Source organism: Rhinoderma darwinii, chromosome 5, assembly GCF_050947455.1.
Source record: "Rhinoderma darwinii isolate aRhiDar2 chromosome 5, aRhiDar2.hap1, whole genome shotgun sequence".
Classification (NCBI taxonomy): Eukaryota; Metazoa; Chordata; class Amphibia; order Anura; family Rhinodermatidae; genus Rhinoderma; species Rhinoderma darwinii.
Window position 1 is genome coordinate 269,432,029 of NC_134691.1, and position 19,540 is coordinate 269,451,568.

The 19,540-nt window shown below is 38.3% G+C and overlaps 1 protein-coding gene across 1 annotated transcript in view; it reads right to left on the reverse strand.

Annotated features, from left to right (window-relative positions):
- The window catches only part of LOC142652589 (collagen alpha-6(VI) chain-like), a 101,525-nt gene that overhangs the window by 38,281 nt on the left and 43,704 nt on the right, over positions 1-19,540 (reverse strand). Inside the window, exons 16-22 of the mRNA XM_075828244.1 lie at positions 16,933-16,977; positions 16,790-16,843; positions 15,387-15,449; positions 14,853-14,918; positions 12,677-12,730; positions 12,317-12,352; positions 11,595-11,657 (exon numbers count right to left, since the gene is read on the reverse strand). Of these exons, the coding sequence (XP_075684359.1) occupies positions 11,595-11,657; positions 12,317-12,352; positions 12,677-12,730; positions 14,853-14,918; positions 15,387-15,449; positions 16,790-16,843; positions 16,933-16,977 (381 nt within the window). The remainder of the gene's footprint in view (positions 1-11,594; positions 11,658-12,316; positions 12,353-12,676; positions 12,731-14,852; positions 14,919-15,386; positions 15,450-16,789; positions 16,844-16,932; positions 16,978-19,540) is intronic.

Sequence of the window (19,540 nt, forward strand, 5' to 3'; positions counted from 1 at the left end):
TTCAGTAAAAGATACATTCAATTGAAATGTACTAAAGACAGATATAGAAAGTCTTTCTTGCCAACTGCTATATTTTCTTTTAATGGTTTGGAATAAGTGGTTGGGTCAGTGATGTGAAATTAATTGTATTTTTAGGGATCTTAAATGTACTGTAATTTATGTGTTATTTGTATAGGATATGTTTTAATGTTATTGTTTTTAATGTTACCTTGGAGCAATGAAATGACTGTTATTAATTTCCCTCCGGGGATCAATAAAGTCTTATCTTATCTTATCAGTTGCCAACTAATGCGTAATTCAGCCAAAAAAAAACACCAACATATTTGCACTGTTTTGTGAAGAGCATACTAATCTGTAATGATGTAAGTTTATTTTAAAAGTTTATTTAAATGATGATTTTTAAGTTTGTGTTTTATTTTTTTAATTTATTGCCGATTTAGGGTGAGGCCACATGTAGCAGCCACAATTTGACTGTGCGTGCAAATTCTGTAACAGGGCCCTGAAACCTACTATTTGCCATTTATAATACTTGTGTGTTCTGTGGCAGAATGCTCTTTGGACCACCTTAGGCAGTGGGGAATTTGTGTGACTGTTACCTCTGCACCCCCTATAGCAATGCCTCTGGTTTAGGAAAAAGAGACTGTATTATCTAAGTAAACAAGATTGTACTCATTTTACGACCAATAATTTTAGAAGTAATGACAAAACCACGCTGTCAAATTTTGATTGAAATCATTATGAAACAAAAATTTTTATTTTAAAGCCATTGAAATTAGGATGAAACCGAGTGGATGAAACAATACTTATAGAGTAGAACAAAAAACACTAAAAGAACAGCCCAAAACGAGACAAGCTGAATCCTGCACTCAGCTATGATACAATCTCAAATAAACATGTAGTATATATATATATATATATATATATATATATATACTGGCAGTCTCTGATCTAGACTGTTCACTTTAAATGTGCTTCTAGCTCAGAGACTGCCAGTATATATATATACTACACGTTTATTTTAGGGTGAACCCGAAACAATGATTATTTCTGCCAAGCTACTTTGAAATGGCATTATGAGATGTTTTCTGCACAAGAAGTACAAATCAAAGTACAAATCAAAGTTCCAGCACAGGCGTATTGTTCTAAACGGAAAACGAATTCTTGAACTTGGATCTGAGACTTCGTTATAATCCAAGGGTAACATCATAGATGTAACCGTATTTCATTTTAAAGACTTGCTGAGATGGAATAAATAGCATTCTTATGACCCCCAGGGGCATTTAAATTTGTATGTTTCATCCCAGTAGAAATGTTTTAGCAAAATAGTATCATTGATAATTTATTTTAATTTAGAAAAACTGTTATTGGCTTTTTATGTACTTAAGTGCAATATATGGAAAGAAACCACTTTGATCATTAGTCTGGGAAAGGCAGTTGCGCTATACAAATTTCCCTTTCTCTAGGGGTCGCACATCAAGCTCATAAGGGCCGCACTGTTCTGTTCAGACAAATAAAATGCTAAGCAGATTTTTATCTTTTCTGCTTAATAATATTCTATAATTCTATTATTTGTCTTTCAATACTCTCAGTTTCATCCCTGCTAAAGATGTTTTTGTCTTTTAGTTCTTTTTATATTCTGCATAGATTGCACTTTGGATTCATTGGTGAAACTACATCTTATCAGTCGAAGTAGTTTAATTTGACAGACCACAAGAAATGAATCAACACACATTCTTCTGAAACATTTGCCTGTGGATAATGCTCATGGGAAATTCTTAAATAGAAATGTGATCGACAGATAAACATTGGTCTTCTTTTCTTGCTGAAGTTACAACTGAATAAAACACAATAAATTCAAATATCTCTACAGGAAATGTGTGTATATTAGATAAAATGAAATCTCCTATATGAGTAATGCAGACACGTCGCCAGAAAATTATTAATTGGAGAGGAGGGTTGGTTAGTTGAAAAGTTCAAACTTTTCAGCGATTCAATTCAGCAGAGAGCCAAATGAAGATGTAGTAATAATTCAGCTGTTGCGGGGGTCACCGTCCTCTTTTCTTACATTCTTTGGCAGTAAACATTTGAATGAATATCTGATTATATTCAATGAGGGGGTTAAAGGGTCAAACCTCGTGTTAAAATGTCGATATATAATCCCTATGTGGTTGTAGAGTGTCCTATCTACATATTATTTAGAAGCTCTTTATATGATGTAATAACCATCTGTATATATTTCATGCACTTTTTATAATCCATTACATAAAGACTCATGTATTAAATGTATCATCTATAAGTGTTAGCAACAGGGGCGTTGCTAGGGTCTTAAAAGATCAGGGGCACAAGCCCAGAGACATATATTTATATATATATTTTTTTACATATACATCGGAGATAGCATATCTATAAGACTAAGGCTCCTATAGCTACACCGCTGGATAGTATTGGATGCATTGCCTCAGGAAACAGTATCACACATGATAGGCTTAGATACAGGGCCCCAACAGACAGTATCACGCATGATAGACTTAGGGCTCATTCAGACGAGCGTGAATCTCGTCCGTGTGCTGTGCGTTGAAATAACGCACAGCACACGGACCCGTTGATTTCAATGGGGCTATTCACACATGCGTGAATTTTCACACGGCGAGTGTCTGTTGCGTGAAACTCACTGCTTGCCCTATATAGGTACATTATAATTTAATGTATATAAATAATAATTTAGATTAAAATGCAGGAAAAAAAAGCAGTTCTGCTGCAGTTTTCTTCTTTTTTATTTTTTTACAGCACACACTGATCATAATAAATGACAGTTGTTTTTAATTTAACTTTACTTTTTTTGTAATTTTCCTTTTTTTTTTTTTTTTTAATTATTATTATTATTTTTTTTTAAATCCTATAGGGGATTTTTAATTTTGATTTTAACTTTAACTTTAATGTACTGGCATATATCTCTGATAGTACACAGGCAGTTGTTAGGGCATACCTAAATATGCCCTAACAGGAAATATGGTCAGAACCTTGGGGTCCTTCAATGGACTCTGAACTGTCTCCCATAAAATTCCCACGATCACGTCACAGGGATTTCCCGTGATGCATTCAAAAGGGGTCCCCATTTCTCATTTTCTTTTTGAAAACCGCGATCGGCATTGATCATTGCATTTAAGGAGTTAACGGGGAAGATCAGAGGTTTTTCTGATCTCTGCTGTTAGAGCAGGTCTGTAGCTGTATATTACAAACATTGCAACCTGATCGCACGGGCACACTTGCTGCAAGGATAATAGAAAGGAGGTTGGAGCAAACATGCATTAATTCCCCCTGTCTAACGTTGTTAGGGGTGTGGCAGTGTTGACTAGCACCAGAAGGGGGCAGCATTTTAATGTTTTCTATAAGGCACCTCTATACATGCATTGGAAACTGCACAACATTGCCCTGTGTGGGCCTGGTCTTGAAGCCTCAACATATTGAATAGAGACACATAAGGCTGGGGCTACACATCGTTTTTTTGGGGTGTTGTTTTTTTTTAACAGATTTGGAAAGTATGAAGGAATTAGTCATAGAAGATTTTCAGTTTTAGCAATTCTATCTATTTAGTTATTACTATGTTTATGCCCAGTAATGTCTTTTGGCATTTTGTACTTTGTATAATCATTTAAGGATTATGTTTATTTACAGTAAAGTAATTTATTCCTCATTACATGGTTATTCTGTCCAGTATTGCCAATAAATCTCTAGATGTTTTTCATCTTTTTGTTTAATTCTCTTAGATTATTAATGTACTTTCAATGATAAATTTCAGCTTTAATGCTCCTCATTATACATACTTACGTTCTCAGAAAATATCGCTAACAAATAACTATTAATTGATGTTAAAAAACATGTGACACAAATTGTTGTCCAAAATGTTTTGGGGGAGGGGGTGTGGACTTAATCCATACGTTATAAGATATGGCTTCTGTCAATAATTCCCACTAATTGCCTATGGAAACCGCAAGTAGACGAATTAAGAAATAATTTCATCTATTATTGTTTTAATATTTTTCATTTTATTTTTCTTTGCTCCACTCCTTCTCTCCCTAGCTCCATGGTAGGGGTTGAGTGGGGATAGGGTGGCGGTTTGGGTGGGGTTTATTAATTGTACATGATTGTATTTAATTACTATCTACAAATAAATTCTTTAAAAAAACAACATGTTCCTCTTTGTCAAAACTGCTGTATATACTAAAATAAGAAATACCTATTTGGAGCTATTCCTGGATTTTGCTTAAGAAAAAAACATCCTGTAACTGCTTTGTGTGAACCCAACCAGTAAGTTTAATTCCAACTAAAACAATGTATCACTAAATTGTAAAAAATAAACAAAAAAAAACTAACAGTGACCATAACATCCTCTTCTTTTTTGATCATGTCCCATATCACAGTCAAAAAGAAGAGAGAAAAAATGACGTCTTCTACATGTGTCCCAAGAGGAATCCAATTTATCTCCCTCTTCTTCTCACTGACCACATTTCTGGCAGGAGCAAAAACTCCTCCACTTCAATGGGATACAAGTCAACAAACCACATCCTTTGGCCTCTTGGTCTCCTATACTATTTATAGCCAAGTAGCGGGGTTTCGAATAATATGGATGCCTGTTTTCTTTGTTAAATTTGAAGAACTTGGGGAAAGTCTTGGAGATTGTCAAATACCAAACATTAAAAGTGTTGGTGGGAAGAAAGAGGGTACTATGTTGTATGTTTCTTTCTCTTTGCTATGTTAAAATCTAATGTTGTATTATCTTTACATTAAATACTAAAAGAGAGTTATTTTATTATGTTAATTCCATTAGGTTGTACATATCTTCTTCCCACTGACCGAAAATGTAGATAAGAAAGCTACTTCAGAGGCTAAGCAAATTGTTGAACTTTACTTTAATCTTGAATTTTGTGATTAATTATAGTACTTAGATAATATGCATTCCCGAAACAAATCACATATACATTGTGTCTCCGACATCATTAGAATTTACTTGCCAAGGTCAAACAACCAACCAATCTACTTTAATATACTTTCAGGATATTGTGTTAAATCAACTCACTACAAAAAAGTTTAAGTCAGCAGCCTCGAAAAGAAGCTAGCCTACGCATCTCTTTTTTCTAACCTCATAGCATCTAAGAGGAATTAGTATATTTATTGAAATCCCTGCTTTGTTTCTTTGCTGCCATTGACCTCTAACCAGTATTTTCTGAATATCAGTCCTCTTGGAAAGGTCCACCCACTTGTCTCCATTTGGTCCTGGTACACCTAGTCTGCGGGACACACAAAGCTCTTTGCTGCTATGAGCGCTCCATCTGGAGTTAGCTCACAATGTATGGTCAGAGGCCTTTTTCAACCCTGTCTTTTGGATACACTCCAGCTCTATATACTGCAGCTTAACAATATCACACCAAATATTGAATTGTATTTACTGGAATTGTTTATTTTCACAAATATACTATAACGAACTATGAATAAATGACCCTTCTATGCTATGCTATAAGCATCAACAATGAACGTGCAGAAGCTAATGTTCATTAAGAATGCCTACATTCACAACCTGCATAGTCACTGTAGATTGTGTACTTTGGCACATGGAGTCCTTACAAGTCCGTATTATGCGTGCCGCTAGTGTATTAACCATTAAATATATGTAGAAATATATGTATTACGCTTGCCTCCATCACCGTATATCGAATTTTTTTATTCTATATTTCTGAGTGTGAGGAAGATAACTCATACTCGAGTACAAATTAAAAATATGTAGGCTAGAATGTGCCAAGTTACATAATAGTGTGTTACCTATTATAACCAAGCTTAACAATAGTGCTATCACTAGACAAGACATTACTTTCATTGTAAACCTCTCAGAGAGACTGTAAAGTTCTAGAACGTTAATTTAATAATAGGTCACCTGAATGGCTTTATTTTATTTTATTTTTTTGGTTAAATGCACACAGGTTTTGGGAGTGGTGTAGCTAAAAGTAGGGGACCTGCTACACTTCTCTTATTATTCATTAGCAGAGGCCTCTGTTTGACAGCTTGCCGCCCATACACATTTCCAGCCACAAACCCACATTTATTTAGCGCTCCTCACTCCGGAGTTGGGTCCTCTTTAGTTCCAGGTTCAGGACAGGGTCGTGGCAGCGGCAGGACGCTATGTGTGCCCCACATACAACATTCTGACACTGAACGGCGTCAGGACCCAGTGCTGTGCCCGGTGCCGAAGAGTACCGGACTCAGGAGCATAGAAGGTACAATGACTTGTCATCATTTCTTAGTGAGGGTCAACTACTGTCCTTAGAAAGCTACATCCTGCTATTTATAGTAAACTGTATGGGATAATTGGAGTATACGGCTAGAATAGTGAAAGGTAGGCGCAGTGTCACAATTAGATAAAACTGGATCCCTGTGGAAATGTGGAACCTCTGAAAATGCATGCTGGGATTTACAGTTCCAAAGCCACGCAGTTTCCCCCTATGGAGATGCATTTGCAGCTCATACATCTTTAGCCATAAACCTACATTTGTTTACTGCTCCTCACTATTGAGTCAGATCCTCTTCAGCTCAGGACGCAGCACGACATCCTAAAGAAATTCAGCGTCAGGATGTTGTGTGTGCCCTGCACTAAATGGCAACTGTTACTGCAGTTACTTCAGGGTCCAGTCACATCTGCAAACCACTGCAACCCCTGTAGTTACGCCACTGGTTTTCGCTATTATTAACCCTTTCATGACCAAGGGTCATTGATACCCCTGTGTCCAGATCAAATTTTCCATTTCTGATCTGCACTTCTTTAAACGATAATATCTTTGCAACCGCTTTGAATATCACAACTATTTTTACTTAGTTTTTTTTTTTTACAAGACTTATGAGGCTTTAATTTTCTAGATTCGTTTAATGAATGGCATGTTTTACATTTTTATTATGAGCAGACAAATCACAAAAAAATGTGAAAAAAAACACCTTTGTAATTTTTTTAATATATTTATCTGTGTGTGTGTGTGTATACATATATATATATATATAAATATATATATACACACACACACACACACACACACACACACACACACAAACACATACACACCCACACACACACTGTTTCAGCTCTGTAACAGTTAGGTTGGATTCACGTGAGCATGTTCGGTCCGTGAAGGACGGAACGTATTTCGGCCGCAAGTCCCGGACCGAACACACTGCAGGGAGCCGGGCTCCTAGCATCATAGTTATGTACGACGCTAGGAGTCCCTGCCTCGCTGCGGGACAACTGTCCCGTACTGTAATCATGTTTTCAGTACGGGACAGTAGTTCCACGGAGAGGCAGGGACTCCTAGCGTCGTACATAACTATGATGCTAAGAGCCCGGCTCACTGCAGTGTGTTCGGTCCTGGACTTGCGGACGAAATACGTTCCGTTCTTTATGGACCGAACATGCTCGTGTGAATCCAGCCTAACTGTTAGGGTATGTTCACATGCACTATTTACGGACGTAATTCAGGCGTTTTATGCTTGGAATTACGGCCGAAAATACTGCTTGAAAGCGTCAGTAAACATCTGCCCATTCATTTGAATGGGTTTTACGATGTACTGTGCAGAAGGTAATTTTTTTTACGCGCCGCTGTCAAAAGACGGCGTAAAAAAGATGCCCGCGTCAAAGAAGTGCATGTCACTTCTTGGGACATAATTGGAGCCGTTTTCCATTGACTCCATAGAAAAACAGCTCCAATTACGTCCGTAATGGACGCTGCGAAAAACGCCTGCACATGCCATTACGTCTGAAATTCAGGAGCTGTTTTCTCCTGAAAACAGCTCCGTAAATTCAGCCGTATTGGACGTGCACGTGTGAACATACCCTTACTCTCCCCTCACAGGGGATCCAGGAGAGAGAAGACTAAAGAGTTAAAACAAACTATCAGTACCTTATCTGGCCAGATAACGAGCACACTGGCTCCGTCATCTTTAGGCAGAAGCTGACGGAGGGAGAAGGAGGGGGGAGGTGCCGACACACAGGGAAAGAGAAAAGTGCAGACTGCTTCATTGTGAGCAGAGCTAGATTTGTAAGTTCAGTTTCATAAAAAAACACATGTTTGTTTTATGAAACTAAGTCAAAGAGGTGTCGGCACTTGTAGAGAGAGTCGACATAGATTAGTGCAGGGCTGCTTCTTTAAACCCCTGATGCACGCTGCAAACGTCTATATACGTGCTAACTGCACGGGGCATTGGCAGTAAGAACGTATATAGCCATATGGCAGTCGTGAAGGGGTTAGTATTCATATATAGATGCAGTTTGACTGACCTAGATATGGGAAACATTCAAATTTCAGCTGCTGTTCATCAACACTGTTTACTTAGGCCACTGACTATAGGCCACTTATTCTGCACTACGCAGGAGATGGGAATCTCTGGCAATTTGCAAATCTGGCAGAAAAGCAGTAAATACAGTCAGATAGCTCTGTTTCTGAAACAAGGCATTAGTATACAGTAGTTCACACTTTAAAGTGGTTGTTCAAGATTAGAAAAAATTGTCTGCATCTTTCCAGAAACAGCGCCACACTTGCCCATGGGATGTTTCTCGTACTGCAGTACAGCCCTCATTTAAGTGAGTGGGCCTAAACTGCAGCTAGGTTGTCATTTTATGCCCAGCTAGGTTGTCTATTTTATTTAAATCAAGTATATCAGTATGGAGAACATCCTAGCTGTCGTCTCTGTCTTTCTACCGCTTTGTGCCCATTTTCATTGAATCATAAAAATGATGGATAATGAACTTGTGAATGCAGCTTTTCTTTGTCCAGGGGCTTAAATGTGACCATTGTAGAGCACTCTGTATAATATTATTTACAATTGATTGCACATATTGTATGGCTGTGCATCTGCATTCTCGATAGAAATAAATGGTATAAACAGAAACACCCAAGTGAGTATGTTCAGATGTTTCCATAATGTCCATTCATTTCTATGAACATTGTCCATGCATGAGCTGCTAGCTTTCTACCAAGAACAGGGTCCTAGGATCCCTCATTCTTCCAGTGGTTAGACCGCCCCACCGCTCACACTTATATGTATATAATATGACATCACATTTCATAACTAGAACTTCTCATCTAAATACAGAAATATAAGTAAGGCTAGGTTCACATTGCGCGTTATTGTTGCATTGTTGTTGCGTTTTCAAATGCAACCTAACGAAACACATCTAAAAGACGAGTTTTCGTAAAAATGCATGAGTTTTTTAAATATCCATGCATTTTACAAAGTCTTTCAGCTGTAAGCCTATAACCAGTAACCCCTTCCCGACCGTCTTTTGACAGAGGGCGGTGCTGGTACAGACTACAGCAACGTCTTTTGGCGTTGCTGTAGAAAAAGATTATGCTCTAAGCAGGAGCTTTTACATACAGCTCATGTAGTAAGAACAGCCTCCTGAATACAGCTGGAATTGGGGGAATCTCCAAATCCCAGTGGTTTTACCCTTTGATCGCCACGTGGTCCACGACTGCGGCATAATCAAAGGGGACTCCCCTGTTCCATCGGAGTCTAAGGGAACCCTCTGCAGTCAGCCCTAGGGACCTAGAAAGGACCCCAGGACTGTATGTTCTGTAAGCCTGCGGTTAGGAGCACACTATGTGTAACCCTAACAGCAGCCTGTGTCATAGTGACACAGTGTAAGGTATTAGTATACAGGATAATGCTAATATAAGTATAAAATAAAGTTGTAAATAAAATTATCCCTTTATGGGATTTAAAAAAATTTTTAATAATAAAGAAATGTCCACAAAAAAGTCATTATGTAGGATAAAATATATTTTATTGCCCATACATTACATAAAAATAAAATAAATACACATATTAGGTATCTACAGGACCGTAAGCTGAAGAATTCATCTAACGGGTTATTCAGCCTAAAACTTTGACGTATATAAAAAAAATGCTGCTTCTTTCTATATTTATGCCGCAAAAATTATTTAGATAACCCCAAACTGTGCAGGAAAAAAAATCCTATTTTTCCCGCATAAAACAAGACCTTTTCATAGCCTAGTCAATGAAAAAATAAAAAAACGTTATGGCTGCTGAAAAGCAGAGAGGCAAAAACGAAAACATTTAGCTGTTCATTAAGGTCTTTTCAGGCCTGGTCATTAAGGGGTTAAGTTAGAAATCGCATGCGTTTTTTTTAGATGCATTAATGTAGGCTGCATTTTTTATAAATCTGAAGACAGCCTAAGTATTAGGGTATGTTCACACGGCAGCCTCCGTTACGGCTGAAATTACGGTGCTGTTTTCAGGAGAAAACAGCACCGTAATTTCAGCCGTAATGGCATGTGCAGGTGTCTTTCGCTGCGTCCACTACGGACGTAATTGGAGCTGTTTTTCCATGGAGTCCATGGAAAACGGCTCCATTTACGTCTGAAGAAGTGACAGGCACTTCTTTGACGCGGGCGTCTTTTTTACGCGCTGCCTTTTGACAGCGGCGCGTAAAAAAAATGACCGTCGGCACAGAACATCGTAAGACCCATTCTAATGAATGGGCAGATGTTTGCCGACGCTTATGAGCCACATTTTCGGACATAATTCGGGGCTAAAACGCCCGAATTACGTCCGTAAATAGTGTGTGTGAACCCAGCCTTAGTATACATGGCAGGAATTTATCAGACTTCAAAGTTGTTCATTCCAATATTTATGTTGATTTGGCTGGAATTGCTACATTTATTAAGTAATTATTCCATATATTCTTATCTTTATTGCTCAGGGAGCTGAGACTTTTGTGTCATGCACACGACCATGTGTGCCGTCCGAGTCCTGTCAGTGAACCGAGGAAAGATAGGACCTGTTCTATCTTTCCTCAAATCGGAGACTTGGACCATTTTTCACGGACCTGATTCACCCGCTAAAGTGAATGGGTCCGTGAAGACTATCGGGTGCCACTCGGATGCCGTCAAAAACGCCCCGAGTGGCACAACGGTCGTGTGCGTTAGACCTTTGTGTCTGTTTCTAACTTATCTTGTGAGATTATTCCCCAAGTAATAAGTGCAATTGTGCTTGAATTTACTATGTTTTCTGACCAAGCTATGTTGTCATGCATATACTTTACCTTCCAGATCTCATAATAACAAAAGGCAAGACTGTTAAAAAGCTTAATATTTCGATAATATTGGTTTGAATCTATAAAGTGTAAATTGGTTTCCAGGAACTAATATTCCCAATTCATTCACAGATATGCAGCCAAGGGATGATGGTAAATGGTGATTCCTTTATAATAACATATAGAATAATGTACATAGATATTGTCTGTATACAGCCAAGGGTCATAATTGTGCAATATGGAATTATAACAGTAAAATATGCCCTAAATTAGAAATATAGTTTACCTTCAAGTATCTCACCCAAATTAAAGGGTAACTAACGTTTCATAAAACTTTTGACATGTCAAAGTGATATGTCAGAAGTTTTGATTGGTGGGGGTCTGAGCACTGAGACCCCATCGATCACTAAAACAAAGCGGCAGAATCGCTCGGGTGAGTGTTGAGAACATTATTTTTTATATTTTGTTTGTATACAGAACAGTAAGAAATTAAGTTATTTACCTGAGGACCTCTTAAGCCTAGTTCTCCATCGATACCTGGCCCACCAGCATCACCATTAGCTCCCTGCAAATATTGATGTTGTTTACACATTATTAACACATTTATTAATTCATGTAATTACGATATTAATGTGCTTAGAGAGTAATGCATGCAGCATGTTAGGCAATGGTCACGTTCACAAAATTGTCCTTTTTTTCATCTGTTTTTATAGATCTGTTCTGAAAAAATGTGCATTGTCACCATGGTCATCACTCATCAGTTGTCATTTGTTGTCATCCATTGTTTTTACTGATGTGTTCAAGTGACTTTGTGAAGCCAATGCTAACATGGTTTAACAGACATTCATTTCGTTCACCGTCATTTCATATCCTTTCAATATGTCTTAAAATCAAAACTTTTTTTCACACCAAAAGTGACAACAAAATTCCACTGGGATCCATTGTGACATCTATACCTTTTAGGTCACAAAAATTATATGGGAATTGTGGAGTGTTTTGTACACCAATACTACTAAATATTAATACATTGTTTTCATGCTCCTGAAAAAATGTTTTTACTGACAATCCAAAAGCTTTAATGTAATAGTGCTCTGAATGTAATGTCTATGTTTATTACCCAAAGGTGATTACAATACACAGCAATGACACAGGGGCCTCCTGGACCTACAGTACCTTAGAATATTGTCAAATTAATTCTGACTAAGAAACCTTTTATAAGCATACCAGTGGGCCCATAGCGCCTCTTCTTCCAGGAAGACTCTAAAAAATAGAAAACAGACTTTTATTATGAAATTTATATTTATTTTATTTCCCATTATTTCCCATTGCTTATGTAGCGCTAAAATATTCCACAGCGCAGTACAGAGAATGTCATCAGTCCCTGTCCATAATGGGGCCCACAATCAAACGAGATTTTATTCTCTGCTCTTTTCTGTGCAATATGTCAGCACCATACAAATAACCAGTAATTGTAATAATAATAAAAATACACTTTATTTATAGAAATATCACCTTTTTAAATATAAGGAAAATGTATTATCAAACTTTGTATGTTTTTAGGAGCAAACACTGTTTAATTCTTACATCAAGTCCATCGGCACCAGGTTTTCCAGGTTCTCCTTCCTCTCCAGGTTCACCCTAGAAAGATGTTAAAAATATAAATGAAATGGGTACATTGTATAGTTGAATACAAGTTTCTAGTTAATGAGTTTTTCTAATGGTTGCAGATTAACATCCAAATTAAAATGGCTCCCCCAGAGTATGAATGGAACTGCTCCATTCAAAATTATCTTCACTGTGGTCAAGGGGGTGAGGAGGAACGGGAGACCACATTCTGGTAATCCTGGGGGTTCCAGTGGTTTGCCTCCCAGAAGTCAATTACCTATCCGGTAGATAAGGGTACAGGCATTCACTGAAAGCAATATTTTTATTGGGAGGTGTGGGACTCCCCATACTTAACACCTGGTACAGGGCCCTGCAAGTTGAGCAAACCAAACAAACGGTTTAACTTGAAGTTTCTAGGATCCAATGCAAAACCTGTAACAGGGCCCCTAAATTTTACATACAATTTATAGTACTGGTATCCTCTTATGTAGCAGAGGAACTGCTAGAACCTCAGGCTCCAGTTTACAGACGAATGTAGCCAACCCGTGCGGGACGCATTATCACGCATTCCCCATAGACTGGAGTCTATGGAGGGATGCGTGAAGTGCAAAAAAATAGGACATGTCCTATTTTTTCACTGACCCTTCACACTCTCCGTTGAAACAAAGGTCGTGTGAATGGCCCTATTGAAGTACATGAGTCTGTGTGACGCCTGTTGTTTTAACGGCCGTCACACGGACTACATATATGCTCATCTGAATGAGCCCCTTTAAATGCACACTGTAATGCCATCACACAATAATAATTTTTACAGTAATGTCACAGAACATGGTTAATGCACACAATGATATCCTACCCCATGGATAATAACAGTGATGTGACAGTACAGATACAATAAACACTGTGATGTGACAGTGCAGTGAAAATAAATACAGTGATGTCAGAGTACAAAAATAACGAAAACAGTGATGTCACAGTACAGGATTAACAAACACAGTGTTATCAAACCACAGGGATAAAAAACACAAAGTGATGTCACAGTACAGCAATAAACACAGAGATGTGACACTGCAGGTAAAATAAATCAAGGATGTCATAGAACATGGGTAATGACCATAGTGAAGTAATAGTGCAGGAATAATAGTCTAAGTGATGCCCCTAGGGGCACTAATAAAATAAGTAAAAAAACGGAAATTATTTTTTTTAATGTATACAAAAAAACATTTAAAAGTAAAAAAGTTATTCCCCATTATTCCTAAAAAATAATGTAAAAAAATAAATAAACATAATTGGCATCTAAAAAGTCTGAACTCTTACAATATAACATTATTCAACCTGCACAGTGAACACCGTAAAAAAACAAAACTGGCAGAATTGCTGTTGTTTGGTCACCTCGTATCCCATAAAATTTTTTATAAAAAGTGATCAAAAAGTTGCATGTACCTGAAAATTATACCAAAAAAAACAACAACCCTACAGCTCGAGAAGCAAAAAAGTCCTCACATAGCTCAATTGACTGAAAAATAATTGTGATTTTTTTTTTTAACAATTCGTTTTTCTTCATAAATGTAGTAAAATATAACAAAAACTATTAACATTTGGTATCGCCGTAATCACATTGATACGCAGATTAAAGTTATTATGTTGTTTTTGCCGCATGGTGATGAAATCCAAAAAACTATGGGTTTTTTCCCAATCCACACCAAATAATTTTTTACCAGTTTCCCAGTGCATTATATGGTGCAATAAATGGTGCCGAGGAAAAACGTCAACTCGTCCCACAAATAAAAAATTCCCCATATGGCTATATCAATGGGAAAAATAAAAAGTTATGGCTTTTGGAAGGTGGGGAGAAAAAAATAAAAAAAATAAAAATTGCCTTAGCGGCAAGGGATTAAATTTCTCAATAGTTAAACAGTTGTGTTATTTTAGTAAATTTATTTTCTACTTGTTTCCAAATATTCCCATCCACACTGTCTGCATCCTACAGATAAATCAAAAGGTTTAAGACACTGCAGGGAATGGGAAATCTTATGTTCCTCCTCATTGCTGATACTGTTATCTACAAGCTGAAAGCTGCACTGTTTGTGTAACCCAAATTTTGTGAGGGCGTAAAGGGAATTAAAAATGTGTTGATAGTTAAGTGGATAATAACCTCCATCCCTGTCTCTCCTTTAAGACCCTGGGGTCCGGTAATAGTGCTTTCAGTTCCAGGATTTCCCTAAAAGCAAAGAAAAGTTTATACAGGAGTTAAATAAGCTGAATTTATATTATGTACATTTGGAAATTTTATTATTTTTTTCAAATATGCATCATTATACAATATCATTATACATAATTATACAATATGTCCTAAATACTGAGAAATTTTCACTGGAGAGATTTTATATATATATATATATATATATATATATATATATATATATATATACGATATACATATATACATACGATTAAATAGTGGTGGGTTAATATATTCATAGACACTTATGGTATGTATTTTTTATTTAATATAACCTAATCTAAATGGAGGTGCATTAATGCTATATATCGATCAATTTATTTGTATGCTCAATGATACAATTGTTATGACTTTAAGAATCATATTGAATAAATGGTTATTAAAGAATAATCGTTTGTATATAGCGAGGCAAGTATATGGATGATCATTAATGACATGTACACTTACCAGGTCACCCCTATGGCCTTTAAATCCTTTATTTCCTTTAGGTCCATTTAATCCAGATCTGCCCTGTTAAAGAAAATCAGTAGAATTCAGAGTTACATTATATTCTGTACTGGTTGTTCAGCAGTTCTGATTCAATATCATGGTCCCAGCCTTCTGTATAATGTTGTAATGATGTGTTCAATTGAAACGCATAACCAGACATATATATAAAACTGTAGTTTGAGCATTACAAAACAAAAAGAGATTTATACGCTATGCTGAAGAGCCAGACTGGACCACCAAAGTACCAAAGGATCATCCAGTGGGCCCAGGCTGTGACACAAAAATGGACCCCAAAGGTCCAGCAGAAAGCAACTCCATTTGGATCTAATTTGGGATCCAATCGTTTACCACTAGTGTATATTTCTTATTGAGTTTATTTGAAAATAAACTATTAGACCTGATATATTTCATGCACCACAATAAAGATTATGATGAAATGAAAAGTGGATGTGCACAGGTTCTGTAATGATGAAGGGTGGGTGCTTAGAATTATCTTTCTTCTGGTGGCCCCAAGAAACCCCAGTCGGACACTGCTATGCTGCATCAGCAAGTTTGTCTGGTTATAAATACTTTAATACATTCTGAGATCAAATTTTTCTCGCACAATCAAGGTGACCACTGCACATGACTGAAGTCTGAAGAATCAATATATTGTATTCAGGTATCTATTATATACAGCAGAATGCTGATAGTCCTGCTTGTGATAATCCAAAAATGGCACTAATACCACATGTGCCAGAATCAGAATCCTGTATCTATTCCCAAAATCAATCTTTGTTCAGAATTACACAGCTTGCCATAAATAAAATAGCACGGAGCTGTAGCTAGGCTTTCCTTTACCCGGGGAAAAAAATGAAGTGTGGCACCGCCCCACCTACAGTACACGCACACCTCAAACCTAATCCAATAGATAGTCCAATTGATTAATCCAATTTCCACGGGCAATTTTTTAAATTTAGTTCTTTTAAATCTACATTTTTGTGCAGGGCTAGTGCTCCGGTAGCCTCCAACTACGCCCCTGAAATAACTTTGTTGTTACTGTGTCAAGGGTTTCCAATTGACTTTTTTTTTTTCTGGACAATTTAGCAACAAATCAACACCTAAAATTTTGATGGACAAATTGAAAAAAATGATTATCATAAAGACTAAAAATGATGTATGTCTATAGCTCGGGTAATATAATATGAACACACTAGCAACATTTACTGTGAAGTGTAAAACAATGGTAATTACACCATAATCTGTAAAAGCTTCTCCTGCCTAAAAATCAATCACAGACACAGCTATTTTTAATGATTGGCAAACTTCAATATGGCTATACTGTAGGTGTACTATACTGAAACAAATTAAAGGCATCTTACTGATTCTCCTCCTTCACCTTTCTCTCCTTTTATTCCTGGTGGTCCATACTTTCCCTGAAAAAAGTTGGATGAAAGAAAAATGACAATTTAAACTTCTATAGAAATAAATAGGAGGTCATATACATGTATAATAAACAGTATACCTCTTCTCCATTAAGTCCATCAAGCGCCTGCTCTCCATCTTCATTCTACAATATAAAAAAGAGGACACAAAATACATTTCTGAGAACATTATTTTAAGAAGCTGTACATTACCATATTGAAATGTCTGTACAATTGTGAGCTTTGTAGCAGTGGTGTATATTTGGTTATTTCTTACATACGTTTGGGTCCAGAAATATTTGGACAGGGACACAATTTTTATCATTTATCGTCACAATGGATTTGAAACAATCAAAGATTGTGATTGAAATGTAGACATTCAGCTTCAATTTAAGTTGGTAACAAAAATATTACATTAACCGTTTCGGAATGACAGACTTTTTTTTTTTTACATAGCCTCTCCATTTGCACAGGCTCAAAAGCAATTGAACAATTGACTGATAAGCAGTTTCATGGGCAGTTAAGGCCTATTCCCACATTTCATGACAATTTAAGGAAATAAATGGTCTGGAGTTGATTCCAAGATCGAATTATCATTTGGTAGATGTTCATGGGAACTCTCAATATGCGGTCCAAAGAGGCATCAATGCAAGTAGCGAAGGACATCATTAGGCTAAAAAACAAAAAGAGAGGTACAGTAGCAGAAACTTTAGGAGTGGCTAAGTACACAAATTGGTTAATTCTTGAAAATAAGAAATACATTGCTAACTTAGCTACAATAAAAGGCTTGGAAGACCATGGAAAACAACTAAAGTGGATAATGGCAGAATTATTTCCTTGGTTAATAAAAATCCCCTTCACAACATCTAGCCAAGTCACTCACACTCTCGAGGAGGTAGACGTATCCATGTCAAAGTCTACAATAAAGAGACGCATCATGAATGTAGATACAGAGGGTATATATCAGGATGCAAACCATTGGTAAAGGGGGTTTTACACGGGACGATTATCGGGCAGACGAGCGTTCATAGGACGATTATCGGGCAGACGAGCGTTCATAGAATGCTCGTTGCCGATAAGTGCCCTGTGTAAATAGGGCAGCGAACAGCAGATGAACGAGCAAACGTCTCATTCATCTGCTGATCGTATCGTTTTAAAAAAGTCAAATATTATCGTAGTCGGCAGCACATACCTGCCAACATGATAATAATGTATGAGGACGAGCGATCGGAATAATGACCGCTCATCTCCATCCATAGCTCCTTGTGACAGGAGCAACCGAGTGCCGATCAACGAGCTGTGTCATTGTTAGGCGCTCGCTGCACCAGCCAAAGAACAGAAAGGCCAGATTAGACTATGCTAAAAAAAAAAATCTACGCAAGCCACCCAATTCTGGAATAAGATTCTTTGGAAAGATAAAACCAAGATGTAAAGGCAGGAAGGAGGTGAAGGGAAAGTGAGCCCTAATCTACCCACCGCCCTGCCTACTTGCAACGACCCGCCCTAGGCGACGGGGTACAACTGGGCAGCGGTCCCTACGCTGTCTAAGTGCACGGGAGAACAAACAGGGAACACGCAAGGGAAGGGGCAGTAGCCCACGGAACGCCGCGAGGAAATGGAGCGGTGAACGAATAGTCAGGACCAGGATGAAGTGGAGTATACCAACGTGAGCACGGAGAAGGAAGCAAGCCAGGGGCAAAGCGAAGCAGGTTAAGCGGAACTGCAGCAAGGCAGAAGCACGGCAGAAGCAGGCTGGAGCAAGGAGCAGTGGGGCCAGGAATCCAGAAGAATTACAAGCACTGAGGAAGAGAACACGGCAGGTAATAAAGGACAGGGGGCGGAGCTAACTCCGACTGACCAGGCCGCGATAGGCTCTCCCACTCCTGAGCCTGTCACCCAGGTTGGTGGGAGACGGTGTCAGTCTAACAGGTCTGGCCTCAGGTGTGGATTGATTAATCCCAGGAGTATACCTAGACGTAGTACCTGGCAGATCCCTAACAGTACTCCCCCTTTTATGAGGGGCCACCGGACCCTTACTAAGAGGACCCGGTTTAGTAGGGAAGAGAAGGTGGAACCTCCTGATCAATACCCCAGCGTGAACATCACGGGCAGGTACCCAAGTCCTCTCCTCCGGCCCGTATCCTCTCCAATGGACCAGGTACTGGAGGGAGCCCTGGACCATCCTACTGTCCATAATCTTGGCCACCTCGAATTCCACCCCCTCAGGGGTGAGAACGGGAACAGGAGGTTTCCTCGAGGGGGACCAGGACGGGGAGCAGCGTTTGAGGAGGGAGGCATGGAAGACGTCATGTATGCGAAAGGATGGGGGCAGCTCCAGACGGAAGGATACAGGGTTGAGGACTTCAATGATCTTATAAGGTCCAATAAATCGGGGAGCAAACTTCCTGGACGGGACCTTAAGGCGCAAGTTCCTGGACGACAACCAGACCAAATCCCCAACGACAAACCGGGGGTTAGCAGAACGTCTACTATCAGCCTGAATCTTTTGTGCGCTCTGGGACGCCTCTAGGTTCTTCTGAACCTGGGCCCAGACTGTGCACAGTTCCCGATGAACATCCTCTACCTCAGGATTATTGGAACAACCAGGGGAAACGGAGGAGAACCTTGGGTTAAACCCGAAATTACAGAAAAACGGGGAGACCCCTGACGAGTTACTGACCCGGTTATTCAGGGAAAATTCAGCAAGGG